This window comes from Castor canadensis, chromosome 8 (genome assembly GCF_047511655.1).
Source record: "Castor canadensis chromosome 8, mCasCan1.hap1v2, whole genome shotgun sequence".
Classification (NCBI taxonomy): domain Eukaryota; kingdom Metazoa; phylum Chordata; class Mammalia; order Rodentia; family Castoridae; genus Castor; species Castor canadensis.
The window spans coordinates 120,270,760-120,287,808 of record NC_133393.1 but is presented as its reverse complement, the minus strand read 5'-3'; the positions used below and the strand labels follow the sequence as shown (position 1 = coordinate 120,287,808).

At 34.5% G+C, this 17,049-nt stretch overlaps 1 protein-coding gene across 23 annotated transcripts in view; it reads left to right on the top strand.

The window, feature by feature from the left end:
- Ppfia2 (PTPRF interacting protein alpha 2) overlaps positions 1-17,049 on the top strand; it is a 454,825-nt gene that overhangs the window by 404,382 nt on the left and 33,394 nt on the right. For all 23 annotated transcript variants that reach the window (XM_074084029.1, XM_074084040.1, XM_074084032.1 and 20 more), the window contains 2 exons: positions 13,428-13,509; positions 16,176-16,376. In XM_074084029.1, coding sequence (XP_073940130.1) covers positions 13,428-13,509; positions 16,176-16,376 — 283 coding nt within the window. The remainder of the gene's footprint in view (positions 1-13,427; positions 13,510-16,175; positions 16,377-17,049) is intronic.

Genomic DNA, 17,049 nt, shown 5'->3' with positions numbered 1-17,049 from the left:
TGAAATTGAAAACCAGAAACTGCTAATAATTTTGACCAAACTGTGCATCAAAATTGCAATCCAGGTGTGATGATTCTCAAGCTAGTGCTTCCTCCGCGCTGAGTTGCTGCCTCTCCAGAGGTCTGCTTCCTCAAGCCTTAGCACTGGGATCTTAGCACATCCAAACTTTAAGTACCATTCAGTGAGTTGCTTCTATTTGTAAGGTGGCCTGAGGTGAATAGTGTTCTTTACCGAGGTTCCCTGATTTCCTGCCAGCATGTACTAGAGGCTGGGAAAATGTGGCCATGCATGTTTCAGAGTGGCTCATACTCAATACAGATTTATTGGTCAACTATTAGAACTGCCCTCAGCCTGGCCGAGCTTTTGGACACAGTGAGTATGTGTGTCATGGTGAAATTTTAAAACAGCACCATGTTGTTCTCATATCTGAGATTTCTCACATCTGAAATAATGCCTTTGTTTTGCTCCATGCCTTTCTTTGGATTGAAATGTATCCATTAACATTTGTGTGCTTTTCTTTTCCATCCATCCTTCTCCATCTCATGAAAAGCACATCTGGGTAAGTTGGCTCACAATGGCTGCTGAGCATGTTTATTTTCAGCACCATCTTCTTTTTCTTTTATCTTTAGTATTTCTCTTTTCAGTTGTAACACAAGCTGCACTGCCTCTGACCTAAAATGAAAATTGTGATATGTATTTATTTCCACACAGAAAAAGTAATCATTGGTTCAGAGAAATATTCAAATTCAAATAAATTACAATGGTCTTTTAGGCACTTCTATTTCTTCAGTTCTATTAGATCAGACACATCAAAAGACATCAAAGACATCATTTTTCCTATTTCTCAAGTTATGCTTTAGAAGTTAATGGGGCACACAGTAATACTCAAGTAGCACTTGAGTATTAATACCTAGTTTGCCACACATTTAAGCCGCCTGTGATTTCACTAGGACTGGTGGTTCAGTCTCGCTCCTGCATTATATTCAAGAGATAAACTTATTTGCCAACTACTAGAACTGCACTTACCTGGAAAGGGTCAAATGCAGTCTTCCTAGTAACACTTTTACAGCTAATGGATCCAAAATAATCCTTGATTTTGACTGAATGTGTGTTCTTTCCACTACTTCTTGTTCTACTGGTTAACATTTAAAGATTTAAAAAAAAAATCTTTATTATTGAAATAACAGTTTCAAATTTAAAATCCTCCCCTTGGAGATAAAATTAGTATTATCAAGTCCTAAAATCAATTAGGTTTCAAACCAAAAAAAGTCAAACAAAATATGCACAACATTCATATATTATGTATATTACTATAGTTGTTTTGCATGGGTTGTATGGCAAGTTCACCAAAACACTTTGTATTGAGGGGCAAGGTATTACTTTTAAGTAATACCTTTTAAGTTAAAACAACTTTTTTTTCCATAAATAAAATGGCTTCAGTGAGATGCAATTATCTAGGAAGCTATGGAGAGAATTACTAATTGACTTTATGAATGTTTTATAATATTAATACAAGACATATATGTTGTTCATAACTTTGTTAATATTTTTGTATTATTTTTCTACTTCAGTTTTAAGTTCTAGTTGTTATTACCAAGACTATTCAACAATGCAGTACTTAATTCAGTTAAGGTAATTTATGATATTAAGGAAACCTGTAGTGAAGTGCTCTTAAAACTACAAGGCAATCTGTGGTTAGAATGCTAGCCAGCTTGGCTGGCCAAATGAGTGATATAAGCTCATACTTTTAAAAAATAATAAATATTCAGACGTTGGAATTTTAAAGCACTGCTTTCATGTCATCATACAAATTTGCTTTTCTATTTTCTAATGATTTCTAAATTTCCTGAGGAAAATAATCCCAAGAAATAAAACAATCCCTCAATCCCTTATTGAATGAAATATTGAAAAATAATGAATCATTTGTTGTTATACATGGACTGTAAGAGGTTGACATAATTACTTTCATTATGAAATTGAATTTCTGGTTGTTTTGCATATACTCTTAGACTTAGACATTTTAAAACTTCAAAATTGTTTCCCGTGTACAATCACTAAAATAGAGTTTAGGAAGGTGTAATGACAGAAGATACTCCAAACATATTGAGGATGACGAAGGAAGATTTGAGATTCAAAAGTCACTGAATTAGGAACCAGAAGAGAAGATGGAGTGCAGTTCCCACTTTTCCTACGTGCTTGCTGTGTTCCTTGTATGCCTGGCTATTCTCTGTGCTTATTCGCATAATTGTCAACTTCCTGTCCCCCATAAGAAATTGAGAAGCACAGAAACTATAAGCTTCCAAGCTGAGTGAAAGTGGGCTCAAAATTAGATGAAGCACTAAAACAATCTAATCAAAATGTTATCCCCATAACTTGGAAAACTACCAATGCTTTTTGGTAAATCCTCAGTTTCTATCAGGAAAGACAGACCATAGTGTCTTGCAAAAGTGAAATTGTTTAATGGAAAATAATACAAGACCCTCTAGTTTTCAATAACAGCATGAGTAATTACATTGCTTAATCACATCTGTGTATATGTGTTTACACCTTTTTAATGGCTTTGAAAATGATTAAATTCAAAATAATTTGAGGTAGGAAATTATGTAAATCTCAACTCAAATTCACAAATAAATTAAATTTCTTTCCTGAGACTTATGCCATATATTCAGAGCTGCTTGAAGAAAAATCAGTTAAAATATGAATGAATTTGGAGTTTAATGTAATCAATTTATCTCAAATTTAAACAGCTTGTTTATGCTATTGGAGATTACATAAAGCACTATTTAAATGTGTCACAGAGTTTTATACATTTTGATCAATTGTGAAAATATGCAATAATAGGATACACACACTTGCACTTGCACATACAAAAAAATCACCATATACTGTGCTTTTAAAATCAATCAACCTTGTTAATGTTGAATTTGAAGCTCTGAATTTTATGGATCTAGATATGTATATTTAGGTAATCAGTGTTCTGAAGCAGCTGATTGGAATTCATGACATATTTCTGTTTAGAATAATTATGCTAATTAGGATATACATTTTCAGCTTACAGATGTTAAAAAAAATTTAGATGTTACTATACTTTGTTCACATTTGTTGACCAGAATTTCAACTAGTTTCTCACATTCATTTGATTGTCACATAATTGATCAACAAGTATGTATTCCTGAATAATGGTGTTATAATAAGCTGATTCTAGCCCAGGCTGGCCTCAAACTCTCCACCCTCCTATCTACATCTTGCCTGCTACTGAGTGCTGGGATTTCAGGCAAATACCTCCATACTAGTTATATAATAAGCTCATTCTTTAGTTGAAATTTGAAGAAATTATATCCTATCTACCCTTTTGAATGTTGAATTTAATGGAACAATACACATTTTACAGTGAGTAATAATGTGAAATCTAAGTACATTTCCTGCTATTATTTGCAAGGAAGATTTATTCTCTGAAATGTTAATAGATTAAACTGTCAAATCATTTGACTTCTATTTTATTTTTTTCAAGCCACATATTTATTTATTCTGTTTTTATCAATAAGTAGCACTTTTCATGCTACTAATAAATCAATAGGTCCTAAAATAATTTTTTCAACCAAAAATGATGATATTTCAGTCACACAAAATCAATTGAATTGAAACAAATAATAAACTCAACTTTTCCATTTCAATTATATAAACTAGGCCAATCATCGTCTCTCCATGATGCAGAACCTATTATTAGGTAGTTATTTTTTGTTGTTTTTAAGCCACAGTGCCTTTGTTCTCTGATAAGGTTAAGGATTAACATATGTGATAATAAGGGGATAAAGACCTTAGACATTAACAAGTTAGTCACGTAAGTGTACACCATTTTTAAAAAATAAGTGAACCACTAGAAAAGAAAGATGGGATCTTCCGTTTTCACTTTATGCTCACAGTGAGGAAGGCTGTACTGTTCTTCCTTTTCATCTATTAAAGTTTCAGAGATTAGTTAAGGGATAGTGGCCAGGTTGTTGGTGTTCAAATTTTGGTCCTGTCAGTGGCTCTATGACTCCAAGTGTCCTCTATTCTTTAGTGTCCTTATCTAACAACATGTGTTGGTACATATCTTATTGGATTGTTGTGCCAATGAAATGAGTTAATATATGTAAAACACTCAGGGTAGTGCTTCACACACAGTAAGTGAGAAATGTTTATTAACTCTTATGAGGGAGACCCAATGTCTCATTTATCTACATCCAGAATCTTTGCTCTTTCAAACCACTATATCTCATAAGAGTATGAAGTGGTTCAGATTTGTAAGATCAGATAAATTTCTACTGTGATGTTGTATTACATTGTAATATAATTTATTTAATGTATTTAAATAAACTTACAAATTTTAAGTTAAAAGTATAGTAAGTACAATAACTAAAGTATTTGAGAGTTTTACTATTGTGTAAAAGAATTAATTCTGCCTACGAGAGGTTCTGGGATTTTAATAGGAAGAAAAAAGCCTGACTATGTCTGAAGGATGAGTTTGATTTGCCATGATGATGATGCATAGAAGGATGTTCTTGGGAGAAGAAAGACATAAATAAAGTCTTGGAAGAGTAAAATAGAATGAGATATTTAAAGAATGGCTGGTATTTTAGTATTCATTGAGCAAATTAAATGGAGAGACAGCAAGGGACCTGATCACTAGAGTCTTTTTAGAAGATATTTGCCTTTATTTTGAGGACAATGGAGAGGCATTTTAGGAGGCAAGTCTTATTTAAAAAAAAATCTGTGTTTCGGAAGGGCTTGCTACGATGAGAGGGCGAAGGTACTGAACAAGAGATAGAGAGTTGGAAGCCTGTTGCCATTATCCACAAATGATCAGAGTTTGAACAAAAGCTTTAGCAATACTCAGTCTTTACCAAATGTCCTAATGAATGTTAGAAATGGCACTTTTTAACTTTATATGCAGCCAACCTGGGTAACTGTTATGCAAAGTTGTTATTCCTTTTTAAGATTCAACAAGCATTTGAGGGTGAACAAAAGCAGAATAATTGAAAGTCACCCGAGATCAATGATCTGAGATTATTTGCAACATTTTAGGTTTTGTGGATTACAATATGGAAATTAACAAAATATATTTTTGGCTAGATCATCCAAAGGAAAATGCATGGGACAGAGGAATAGTTGACTTGTATCTAAGATTTTACAGTTTTGGTTGAAGATGAGATCTGTGCACATCATCCTGCCCAGTGTCTCTATGAGTGATGCCTATACTACAAGGGAAAGAGCTCACCAGCTCTGGAAAGTTGTCTTTGGAAAGCTGGAACTAGTAATGTACAAATTATTTGTGAAAGGAAGACTTTGATTCTGATTTAAAGTAAGAGAAGATAACTAGAAAGGTAAATCAATGGTAAATCATGAAAGTCTTTCTAATATAAGTTGAGGATGATACTTTAGATATTTGAGGAGCCATTGAAGAGCTCTCAAAGAATAGCACTCTGATTGGTAAGAGCAAAAGCTCAATTTATTGACTATTTCTTTGTGGGAACCATGATTATTATCACATCGCACATATTTTTTCATTGAAACCTCCAATCCTCTGAAGAAGATACTGTTTTCAGCTTTATTTTACACACAAGGAAACAGGCACAGCAATGGAAAGTGGCCTATCTATGGGTGTCCAGCTAAGAAGGAGAGGCACAGGAATCAAGCCCAAGTAATCTGATTTTACAGGCTACTCTCCCATTCACTCTGCCATGAAAACTGTCTTTTTCATAGCAGTGTAAGAAACCTGGCAAGGGGGTATGGGGAGCAAGAGAGAGAGAGAGAGAGAGAGAAAGGGAAGAGAGAGATAAAGAGAGAGAAGAAACAAGGAAAAGAAGGAGGGAGGTAAAGGGAGAGAGAGAGAAAGACAGACTAATTAAAGTTTAAGGGAAAAAATGTGGTGGCTACAAAAATAGAAGAGGGAAGTTGACAGGCATTGAATGGAAGGTGACTGAAATGGTCACAGGGAGTGACAGAGGTAACTGCTCTGTGTGGTATTTAGACAATCATATTACAAACTGGAAGTCCCAAAATAACATCCTAAATTAAGAGGTCTGAGAATAAAGTTACTTTTCACTGACAGCAAAGTCATCACATTGAGAAGAATATGGGGGTAGAAATGGTCTGTAACTTTTTGAGTAACTGAATAAATTTCATTTCTCAGAGTTGCAAATATAAACAGAAACAAATTCAAGTTTTATCACTGAGATACAATTGCCAGAAGTACAGCTAAAGGATTATGTAATAAATAATTTAATATACTCTTAAAATTATTATAGTGTTGATTCTTTATGTGCTAAATAATCAAGGTAAGCAAAGACAAGTATCTTCTCAAAAAGAAAAGATTATAACATTATAGCATAAGAAAAATAGGCAATTGCAGAAAAATCCTTCTTTTCAGGAGGATGCATTCAAGTAACTTTTCTTGGAAAATTCTTCATAAAATTTAACAAGAAAGAGCACCTCAAAAGGCAAATAAAGTTAAATCAGTTAATTTTTTTTTTTTTTGCAGTACTAGAGTTTGAACAGGGCCTCACACTTGCAAGGCAAGAGCTCTTATGGCTTGAGCCACTCCGCCAACCCAAATGTTTTATTTTAAGAGTTTGTTCAATTGGTTAGTATGTTATGTCTGATTTTGCCTTTTATTTATTCAAATTTTTTAAGTAAAATTACTAAATCACTATATACTTAGTACAATGGTATGCACAAAAGCCAGTGGGACGTGGCTCACATAGAGGAGGCAAACCTGTACACATACAGTAACCTGCCTAACATTCTTATAAATAAGAGTGGTAGCCCTCAAGGGATAGGAAAGATTTGGAGAGGAGGAACTGAGGAAAGACCATTCCAAAGGAAAGAAAGACAATAGAACAGAGGAAATGAAATGTAAAGAATGGTGAGTATCCAAGTTGGCTAAAGAGAAAAGATGTCACAGGCATATCTGGAGATGTAATTTGGGGGCAAATCAGGAATGATCATGAAACCATTCTTTCAGTAGTCAATAAAGTGATATAGAAATTTGAGTTGGATAATAACTTCATAAATATTTTACTTTAAAGAGATTAATCTGATGTTGATATGTAAAGTGAATTGCTTTTGGAAAAATAAGAAAAATGGTGGAGGGAAATAAGCATCTATTGAATAACTATTGGTTGCTAGGTAATGTATAAGAATTATTTAATTTTCATAACATGTACTGAGATCAATTTACAATATCTTCAAATATGAGGAAAATGAATCAAGAGATGAAGTAGCCAAAGGACATATAGCTGATGAGAAGCTGATGAATACACTCAGTCATTCAGTTAAAATTTATTGAATATATGCCATACCATTTCTACTATCACAGCTAAGACCAGTTATGATCATCCATAATCTGAGAACTGAAACAACATTCTCTGGAATCCTTAACTCACAACTTTGACCTATCTCCAATTTCTCCTAACTCAGCATCCAGAATGACCTTTCTAATGTACAAATCAGGTTACGTGCTTGCACTTACATCTTCTGATAACTTCCCATTGCACTTACTATAGTCTCTTCACTACAGCCCAACCTGACCTTGCCTTACTCTCACTTGCCTATCAATTTAATGCCTCTCACCCCTAACTCTTCTATTCCTCAAGACACTCCAGCCACACTGCCCTTGCTTTCTATAGCTAAAACACCCAATTCTAATCCTTTCACTGGAAATAAATGTTTGTTTCTTCGATTTAAAATATTTTCTGTAAAACCCTCATTGACATCCTATTTTAATCATACTTATGCCAACTTAAATATTACCTATTTGTAGAGACCTTCCCGGGACACTAGACCCAAGTTTGTACTTCCAGTCATAATTACCTTACTGTCTTACTCTGTTTTACTTTCTTCAGAGCATGTATCAGTAACTCAAAATGATATTGTTTATTTTTGCTTGTTTGTTTCTTTTTGAGATAGGGTCTCACTATGTAGCTTAAATTGATCTTAAACTCTCTATCCTCCTATCTCAGCATCTTGAGTGCTAGTATTAAAAATGTGTCAACACATCTGGCTTATTTATTTACTTATATGTGTCTTTATACAAATCTTCTACTTTACTAGAATGTATAATCTTTGAGCTCAAGGATTCAAAAATGTGGCACAGATGATTGACCGCCTAGCCAGCTCAGTACCAGGACATAAAAAGTCCCTGCTCTGAAGCCAGGAAGTAGGGAAGAACAAATTAAACCACCAAATTAACTATAATGTTAGAGACACAGTAAGGAAGATTGCTTAGTACTATGGCACCTACAAAAGGAAGTACTGTACTTTGCCTCAGAGCCAAGGGAATGATGGCTTCAGAAAGGAAGCAAATTAGGGCTGGTGAACTAGTGTATTCGAGGCCCTGGGTTCCATCCCAGTACTGCAAGGAAAAAATGGAAGGAAGGAAGCAAGGAAGGAAAAAAGGAAGGACTTCTTGAGTCTTGAAAATCAAGATGCAGTGTATTTGGGACACAAGGCAGGGAGGCATGTGCACATTGTTCATTGTGTAGTATTGCAGAAACATCTTGCAAATGCAAGAAAGGATGCTAGAAACCCTCAGCTAGGTTACAACTGCAATAGTTGAAAAGAGACATAAAACCTAAGAAAGGAGTCTAACATTTGGATTTTAAATGACTAAAAAAATTTGAACTTAGTCATTTAAGCAAAAAAATCACACCTGCTTAATTAGTTTAAATTAGGTATTAGAAATCATAAGAATGATAGTGCTCTGGATTTATTTGGATCTTATAAGCACTCTGATCCTTGAACTAGAAATTTTTAACGATGATCACTTCTAGGGACCCACCCTTTGTGCCTGTCCTCAGATCAGAGGTAGCAAGCCTGGGCTTCCTCTACATCTCTATGTGTAGGTGTGCAAGTTATGCATACACCCGAGTGCTCACCCTATGTTGGGCTTTCTTAGCATCTCACCTCCAAGTTGAAGAAACTCATTGACACTGATGAGGAGAGCGTGAAGCTTTTGGTGAATGTTAACACATTCTTTATTGAAAATAAGAAAAAGTTTCTTGAAAATACACAATGGCTCAGAAGTTTTATGAATTCAAAATGACCTCTTTTTTTCAATTAGTCCATTTATTTTTTGAGTTTTAACACAGGTAATAAAACTCTGTGCCTGTTACTTCCTCTCAAAAGAAGTGCTTCCAATGTCCTTGAAAATCTAGTCTAAATCTGAAAGCTAAAATTAGTGCCCATAACTGTAGTGATGTAATCTTTTGGGAAAAGATGTTTGAACATTAGATTATCTGAAGAAAAAATAATAGTTGTCAAATTTCAGTCAAATTTGTCCTGGAGAATGTGGTCATAGTCTCATTCTGGAACTGCCATTTAACTTTTCAGTGGTTTAATTCTAGTTATAGAGAGAATGACTTCTGGAGTAGTCAAACAGAAAACATCACTGTATCCAAAATGCTTGTTTGTGCCAAATCAGACTTTTTTTTTTTTTAAATGGTGTTGGTGGGGTTGAAAACAGGGCCTTGCACATGCTAGACAAGTGTTCTACCACTGAGCTGTATTGCTAGTCCTTATATTTTCAAGACAGGGCAATTCTGTATAGCCCAGTCTGGCCCTGAACTGTGATCCTTCACCCTCTGCCTCTTGAATGCTAGATTCAAGCCACCAAGCCTGGCTCTAACCAGTTTTCTTTTTCAATTTAGTGTTTCCTAAATAGTTCAGGTCAGCAATGACTAAAAATTTCTGAAGAGTATAATCATGAATGAGCTATGTAATTAACATTACCCTTAAAATCTGTTAGCGGATTAAACTCAGCGATTTCTATTACAGTGTTGCTTACACTGCTTTGCTTCTTAGCATTGCTTTTGTCCCAAGGCAACTTTCCCAGATCTTTTTTGTACATAATTGATACTTCCCATAAGTGAAAGAAGAGAGGTCTGGAGTTAACTTTCTTATAGTGCCCATTCCCCTTGTAATACCCAGCCAGCCTCCTCCAATCAAGCCTGTTTCTCCATACTATCAAGTTGTGTGATACTAAGGCCTCTGCTTGAGACTCCGTCCTAGCAGTTGGGGGCCACAGACTAGAATCTATTAGACCAGGGCTCTCTTATCCAAAATTTTTTTTTCAGGGTTCAGATGCTCAAAAAATTTCCAAACAATGATATGATTAAATTTCTATTCATAAAGAGAATGGAAATATTTGAGCACATTGGATTGACTCCTAACCATGCTCCCATCAGGGATCCCAAACCAGATTAGACACTGTGGATCAGGAGAGGGAGGGGGCGGGGGACAGGGGGAAGAAGTGGCCCAAACAATGTGTGCACATGTGAATTATGAATAAAAAATTAAAAAAGAAAAAATCAAATGCTATTCTGAGAAAAAAAATAAAAGAAACTTCAAAGGGAGACAGGATACAAGGAAAGCTTTTGTTATTTAAGTCATAAAAATTTGTATATGATTCTAAGGCAAAAATAGCAAAAGATACTTGGACTACCAAAAATTCATACAAGAAAACCTTACTGAATAAAATTTAGTAAAACAAGAATCACCTAAATGTTCCTACTGCCTGGCATGTCGTTCAACATTCAGAGCTATTTGCTCAGTATCTCTTCTGTGGCTAACTTTGTTGTGAACTTCAAGTGCATCTCTGAACAGAATGTATGAAATCACTGTTCTTCCTTGTGCTTGTATCTTAGTGACAGATTAGACTGAGGAGTAAAAGATATACAATGGTAAAAGGTCAATACCATAGGGGAAAAAAACCAAAGGAGTATAGAGGGTAAGAAAGGCCTTATGGGGGTTGTAGGAGACAGGGAAGGAGACAGTCAGAGAGAAAATGACACTTGAGTACAGGTCAGTATTTCCTAGTGTGGTAGGAGTTGTCAGGGAGATGAGGATGGCAGGGCAAACCCTAGTAACTGCACTGACTTTTCTCAGTGAGTTGGTGATTGAAGAGTTACGAGCAGAGAAGTTAAATAATCAGACGTAAGTTTTAACAGGATCATTCTGGTTTTATGATGCAGTTTTCATCAGGGAACTAGTCATAAGTTTGGACATTCAAAAATAGTTCATATAGTTCACTTCTGAAAATGTTATGTGCTTATTTATGTAGTTTTTACTAAACGCAAAAAACTAAATGCAAATAACAACTGTAAATATGTATTTGTTCCTTTCCTTTTAGTGTTACTCACAGTACATAACTAAGACATAACTAAGGTCACTCAAACTTACTCCCCTGCTTATGGGAAGTAATGATATAATATTTCAACTCTAACAACATGCTTCAACTCTGTGAAAGACTTCTCTAAATTTTCATAAACATACTCCATACTAAGTCTACTCCTCTTTTCCTCCTTAGAATACTATTGCCATATCTTTCCTGTTTGACCTTTTAAGCCAACTAAGGTCACTAAAAATTCTTCACCATTGTACCTTTTGTTATTAACCAAGATAGTGGTTAACAAGAATGAGTGTTCATGTGAGAGTCTAAGCAGATATTTGTACATTATATATTTTTGAACAGTTTCATGTGTTGGTTTTGCCAATCAAGGAATCTCCTGTAAAGCTGGTCCATTTCTTTATTTTCCACACTGAGCACAAGTCTCAGGTTACCACAGATACTTAATAAATGCCTGAGAGTTTGTTTTTAATCCTTTATTCCATTTCTATAAATATAGCTATCATGATGAGACTAAGCTACTAAAAACTGATTTTCAATGAAGGAATGTCACTGAGGAGCTCAAGGGAATGGGTGATGATAGAATCTAGGTAAGGAAATGTCTGTGCATTTCACTTGGATTCAAGGGACCAGGGTCACTGTCCTCTTTCCTAGGTTCTGAATACATACATGTAGTGCTACCCACTCAAACAGCAGTTAACTCATGTATCTCTTAATTTTTGCTTTACCCCCTTGCTAGTTTTTTCATGAATTTTTATTGGTAACATCTGTTGTAAACATAAGAAGCCATTATGTTGAAAATATTATGTTTTAATGTATGAATATAGTCTCCCATAATAAGTAACTAATTGATTAACAGTAGAAAATAATAAAATGCTTTATTTAGGAGTTTATATTTGATATTTATGATATATTTCTATTTATGAAAGACACACATTTAAAATAGAGCAATTATTATACTATCTTTTTTATTACTTGTGTATAAGATTATGACATTCAAAATTACAGAGAAGATATTTCTCAATATATTCCTGTGTAGATATGCATTTGACATTCAATAGAAATACAAGTCTGCTATCTCAATGATGATTGTTCTTAAGTTGATTTTGCATGTAGATATCACCTTTAGAATCTCAGTAGTAGAGACAATGAAATTATATATGCATGTGTCAGGACTTCTTACATCATCTTATTATCAAAAAAACATTTTTTTTCACTGACATATGTTGCTTTCATTAAAAAACAGTAGTGATTATAAATGAAAATGAGTGTACTGTTGGATTTCACAATTTACATTGCTTTCTAAAGATGAAAATTAACATATTTTGGAGTTCTCTTTAAATGAGATGTGGCTTTCACCTTCTTTGAATGTTCAGAAGATCAGAGAGTGGGCAACAAGATGGAAAAGTGACCATCACCTGTGCTTGGGCATTGCGACTTGGAAGATTTCAGAACAGTGCAGTTATATAGAAGTTTCAAATCTGAGGCCATAGGCTGAAGTTGCTTTTTGTTTTACAACATTTTGTTTTGCTGTAAGAAGGTGAATTATTTCCTGTGTGTCACAAGCCTCAGTATTCCTGGCTATCTTCTTCTTTGCCTGGTTTATACTTCTGTGGACTAATATTTATTTAAGTTTTATAATGATACATGTTGTGCTTGAAATGTATACTACCCAACTATTGAGGCAAGGAAATTTTAATAGTCAAAAGGTTAAGTTCATTAATTTTTCTTCAAATCTCAAAATAATTGAGATGTAGTTTTATAATCAAGACAAAGAACTAACTCCAAGTAGAAGCCTGGGCCCAGAAGTTATACTTAAATCCACAGCATGATGAAAATGGGGTTAAAATTACCCAAGTTATCTCTTATCTCTGCATGGATACATTCTATGTACCACTGAGATAGTAAAGAAAAGGGAGAGGGCAGACAGAAGAAACCATATTGAGTTCTCATCTATGACTAGATGAGCCATTTCTTTTTTAAAGGATAATATATTTGCTTATAATTCAGCTTCTTAGCCCATTAACACACAGTATTCAAATTTTAGTGAATAAACTTTAAGGAGAAAAATTTTCAGATTTCACTTGTAGTAAAATCAATTGGGTAATTTTTATGTTGCTAAAAGGAAAAAAGAATCCTGTTATTGTGTGTCAGCACTCATTCAAAGGTCACAAAGGATTATTGATTATTTAAAAACAGTGTCATTAAAAATGATGACAGGCATTTGCTTCAACGTAGTCTAAACCTTTACTATCTACTTCAGGCATGACCTTCTTGAAGAAGCTCGGAGAAAAGGATTACCCTTTGCTCAGTGGGATGGACCCACTGTGGTTGCTTGGCTAGAGGTAAGAGAATCAAACAAAACATTTTTGAGTCAATCATTACTAATTTGATACTTTTTTTTAGAGAGAAAGTAAAGACAGGTTTCATCAAACAAAACATTTTTGAGTCAATCATTACTAATTTGATACTTTTTTTTAGAGAGAAAGTAAAGACAGGTTTCTGAAATCAAACCTGTTTTCCCAGGAGCATAGAATGCTCATAAAGGAAATACTTGTTTTATCTATAGACTTCAGAACATTGTGATTTCACTCTGATACTTTCTTGTGATTGTAGCAGAATGAAGCATACAGTGGGATAAAAGGGGATGTCTCTAAATTTCCCTCTATGAATAATTATGGATTAATAATTAATAAGCTGGACTTCTGTTGTTGCATGGAAACATCTGCTCCCATCCACTAGTCCTCATCAACAGGTTTCATAGAAGAGTTGAATATTGAATATTTCTGTTTTCCAACATATAAAGGCCACCTAATCACACAGAGTTGTCCCTTTGCTTATAATTTAATTACTGAACTTAATTCTTAAACATTTAGAGACCAACTAGGTTTAGACACTTGAGATAAAGCAGAAGATTTATTCCCTTGCTCCATTTTGTGTTCAAATTGAATGAACATTCAGTTTAATCCATATTAGTTTAATTAATTAATTAAATTTAGTTCAAGTAAATAAAACCAGAGCTACTTCATCATTTCTTCCATAGTATAGAAATCTGGAAAAATAAAGCAATATTTGAGCAGGGTGAAGGGCACCAGCAGCAGAACTTGACAATGGGGGAAATATATACTTGACCACAGAGGACCTTTTGTGTAGCTTATCAGTAGCTTTCCCTGCCCTATTCATTCATCTCTCCAGTGTGGGCTGTAGTAGCTACTTGGATATGTCAATGTCAGGGGAAAGAAATAGATGCTTTTCTTGCCTGGCAGAGGCAATAGCACACATTGTTTTAAGTGGTTTTGGATTATAAAGTCGCCTGCCTTCATTATCATATCATTTCTAGAACTAAGTAAGTAACCAATGTAGAAAAACTAAAGTACATTTTGGTTTAAAGAATAGACTTACACAGATAAACACAAACACATGCTTTGCACTTTTCTTGGACAAACACAAGTTTGTGTCTTGCTTTTATTTTATTCTCTCATATCAGTCAGGGAAATTTTAGCATACTAACAATCAAAGTCACTTCTTTCAAACACATCTTCTGAATTACTATATTTTAAAAATCAATTGCAAGACAAAATCAAGACAAAAAGAATGATACCTCAAAAATGATAGGCCTTCTTTGTTCAGATTTCAGTCTGAAAAAATGAACTGTAGTTTGAAAGACTTAGCTGCTATTTTGTCAAGTGATGAACACATCCTTCAGATTAAAAAAGAAACCATAAGATTTATTGACATGGTGCTAGGAAATGACAAGCAGGGAAGATGGTGCTAATTAAACCCATCCTGAGCACACAGAAATTGCTCATAGTGTGATTCCCAATGTGACTCAAATTATAAAATGGAATAAACAAGATGAATGAGCCTGGTGAACCAATGAATGAGAGCTCTTAACATTCACCCCCTTTTGCACCTCCTTGAGTGCACAGACTATAAAAAAATGTAGGAGGGAGTGTATTGCTTCACACATTTATCTGTATCAAAAACTCTTTAAAGTCTAATCACAGATGACGCTGGTAAAAACATATTGGCAAGAATTTGGGTAATATTAACCAGAATGGAAATCCAAATATCTTAGGAGAGAGGGGTAGAAAATCATTAGGATCCAATGAAGGTGTATTTAGATGCTCAGTTATTTCAAACATTTTGATTTATAAATTAAACAGTCCTATCTTCTTTCATCTCTAATGCACCTAAGTTAAATTCTCTGTGCCTCACCTGCTGAAAAATAGTATTTAGATCCCCTCTCTGCTTTATTATTTTTTTTAAATCAGTCACGGGCTACATTGGCTTAGAGATATGGTTTTTTTTGTTGTTGTTTCTTTGTTTTTTCCCTCTCTGTAGTCTCTTAATATTGTAGCATATGTAGAATAAAAGGATACCTATATTAGTTATCAACTGCTGTGTAAAACATCACCCCAAATATGGCATTTATTCTCTCAGAGTCAGGTATTTATTCTAGGGTCAGATATAAGTAGGCAGGTGGGAAATCTGGTTTGCTTACTCTGCATGATTTGATCAAAATCACAGAGCTGGTGATGGGAGAGTGGCCTCATTCTGTGACAGAATTTCTCCTCACTCAGAATTGCAGAGGAGAATTATAAATTGAAGCTGCTCGTTAGACTAACATTGATTGATCCCCCTAGCCCAATGCAACTTACAACTATTTTTCTTGTTCTTACACAGAAGGGGCAATTTGATGCTGTGCAGCTATTACCTTTATCCTTTGTAATGCATGTTTGTGGTTAAAATGCAATCTCTATAGGCAGAATTCCTCAATTTCAAATCTTGGTTCCCTTGCTACCTAATTAGGGTTTTTAACAAATTACTTACTCTCTGCTGGCATCTGTCTCTTCTGAGGAAAATAATAATAGCACTTATTTCATGACGTTGTGAGCAATAAATTAGTTCATAAAGACAAGGTACTTAGAGTATTTTTTTGATATAAAAGACACTAAAATGTTAACTACTAGTATTATAATCTGCATTTGTATTTTTTCCTTCCCAACAGCTCTGGTTGGGAATGCCTGCTTGGTATGTGGCCGCTTGCCGAGCCAATGTGAAAAGTGGTGCCATCATGTCAGCTTTATCCGACACGGAAATCCAAAGGGAAATTGGAATCAGTAATCCTCTGCATCGCTTAAAGCTCCGGTTAGCTATCCAGGAGATGGTTTCTCTAACAAGTCCTTCAGCTCCTCCAACATCACGAACTGTAAGTTAATTTGTGTCTTCTCTTTCCCCAATTCTGGGCAAAGAGTAGAATGTCTAACACCATAGAGCAAAATGTGACAGCACACATTTCAATGTCAGAATGAATTATTCTAAAGAGATTTAGCTTACTCTTTATTAACTTTTCTGCTACTTTTAATAAGTTTTCAATTGAGCAATTATGATTCATATCAGACTTGAAGGCTGCACCCATTATAGGCTTCGGAGCTAGCATTAGACTACAGTTTAGATTTTCCCCCCAAGCCAAGAGATCTTGAGCTTAGTTTTAGAGAATTTTCTTTCTTTCTTTTTTTTAATGTAATCAAGTGTCTTCTCAAAAGATGAGCAGCAAGTATTATTGTTCTCTGGAAATGTAGTGCTTAACTCAATATTCCTTGGGCAAATTTCATAATTGCAAAATTATACAAAGTTTGATTTTCTACAAATAGCAAGTGGAATTCCTTATTCCATCTAAAATCCATAGTCCTTTTATAATTTTATCCCCAATCTAATAGTTGGAAAGAAAATGTTGTGCAAAAGGCATGCAGGATGGCAAATTCAACACCAAGAAAAACTCTCAAATAATAATTCATTCTTTCTATATTTCACTTCTGAATTACATGTTTTGCTGTCATAGGATATGTTATTTAATGTCAACTAGATTTTTGAGTCCCATG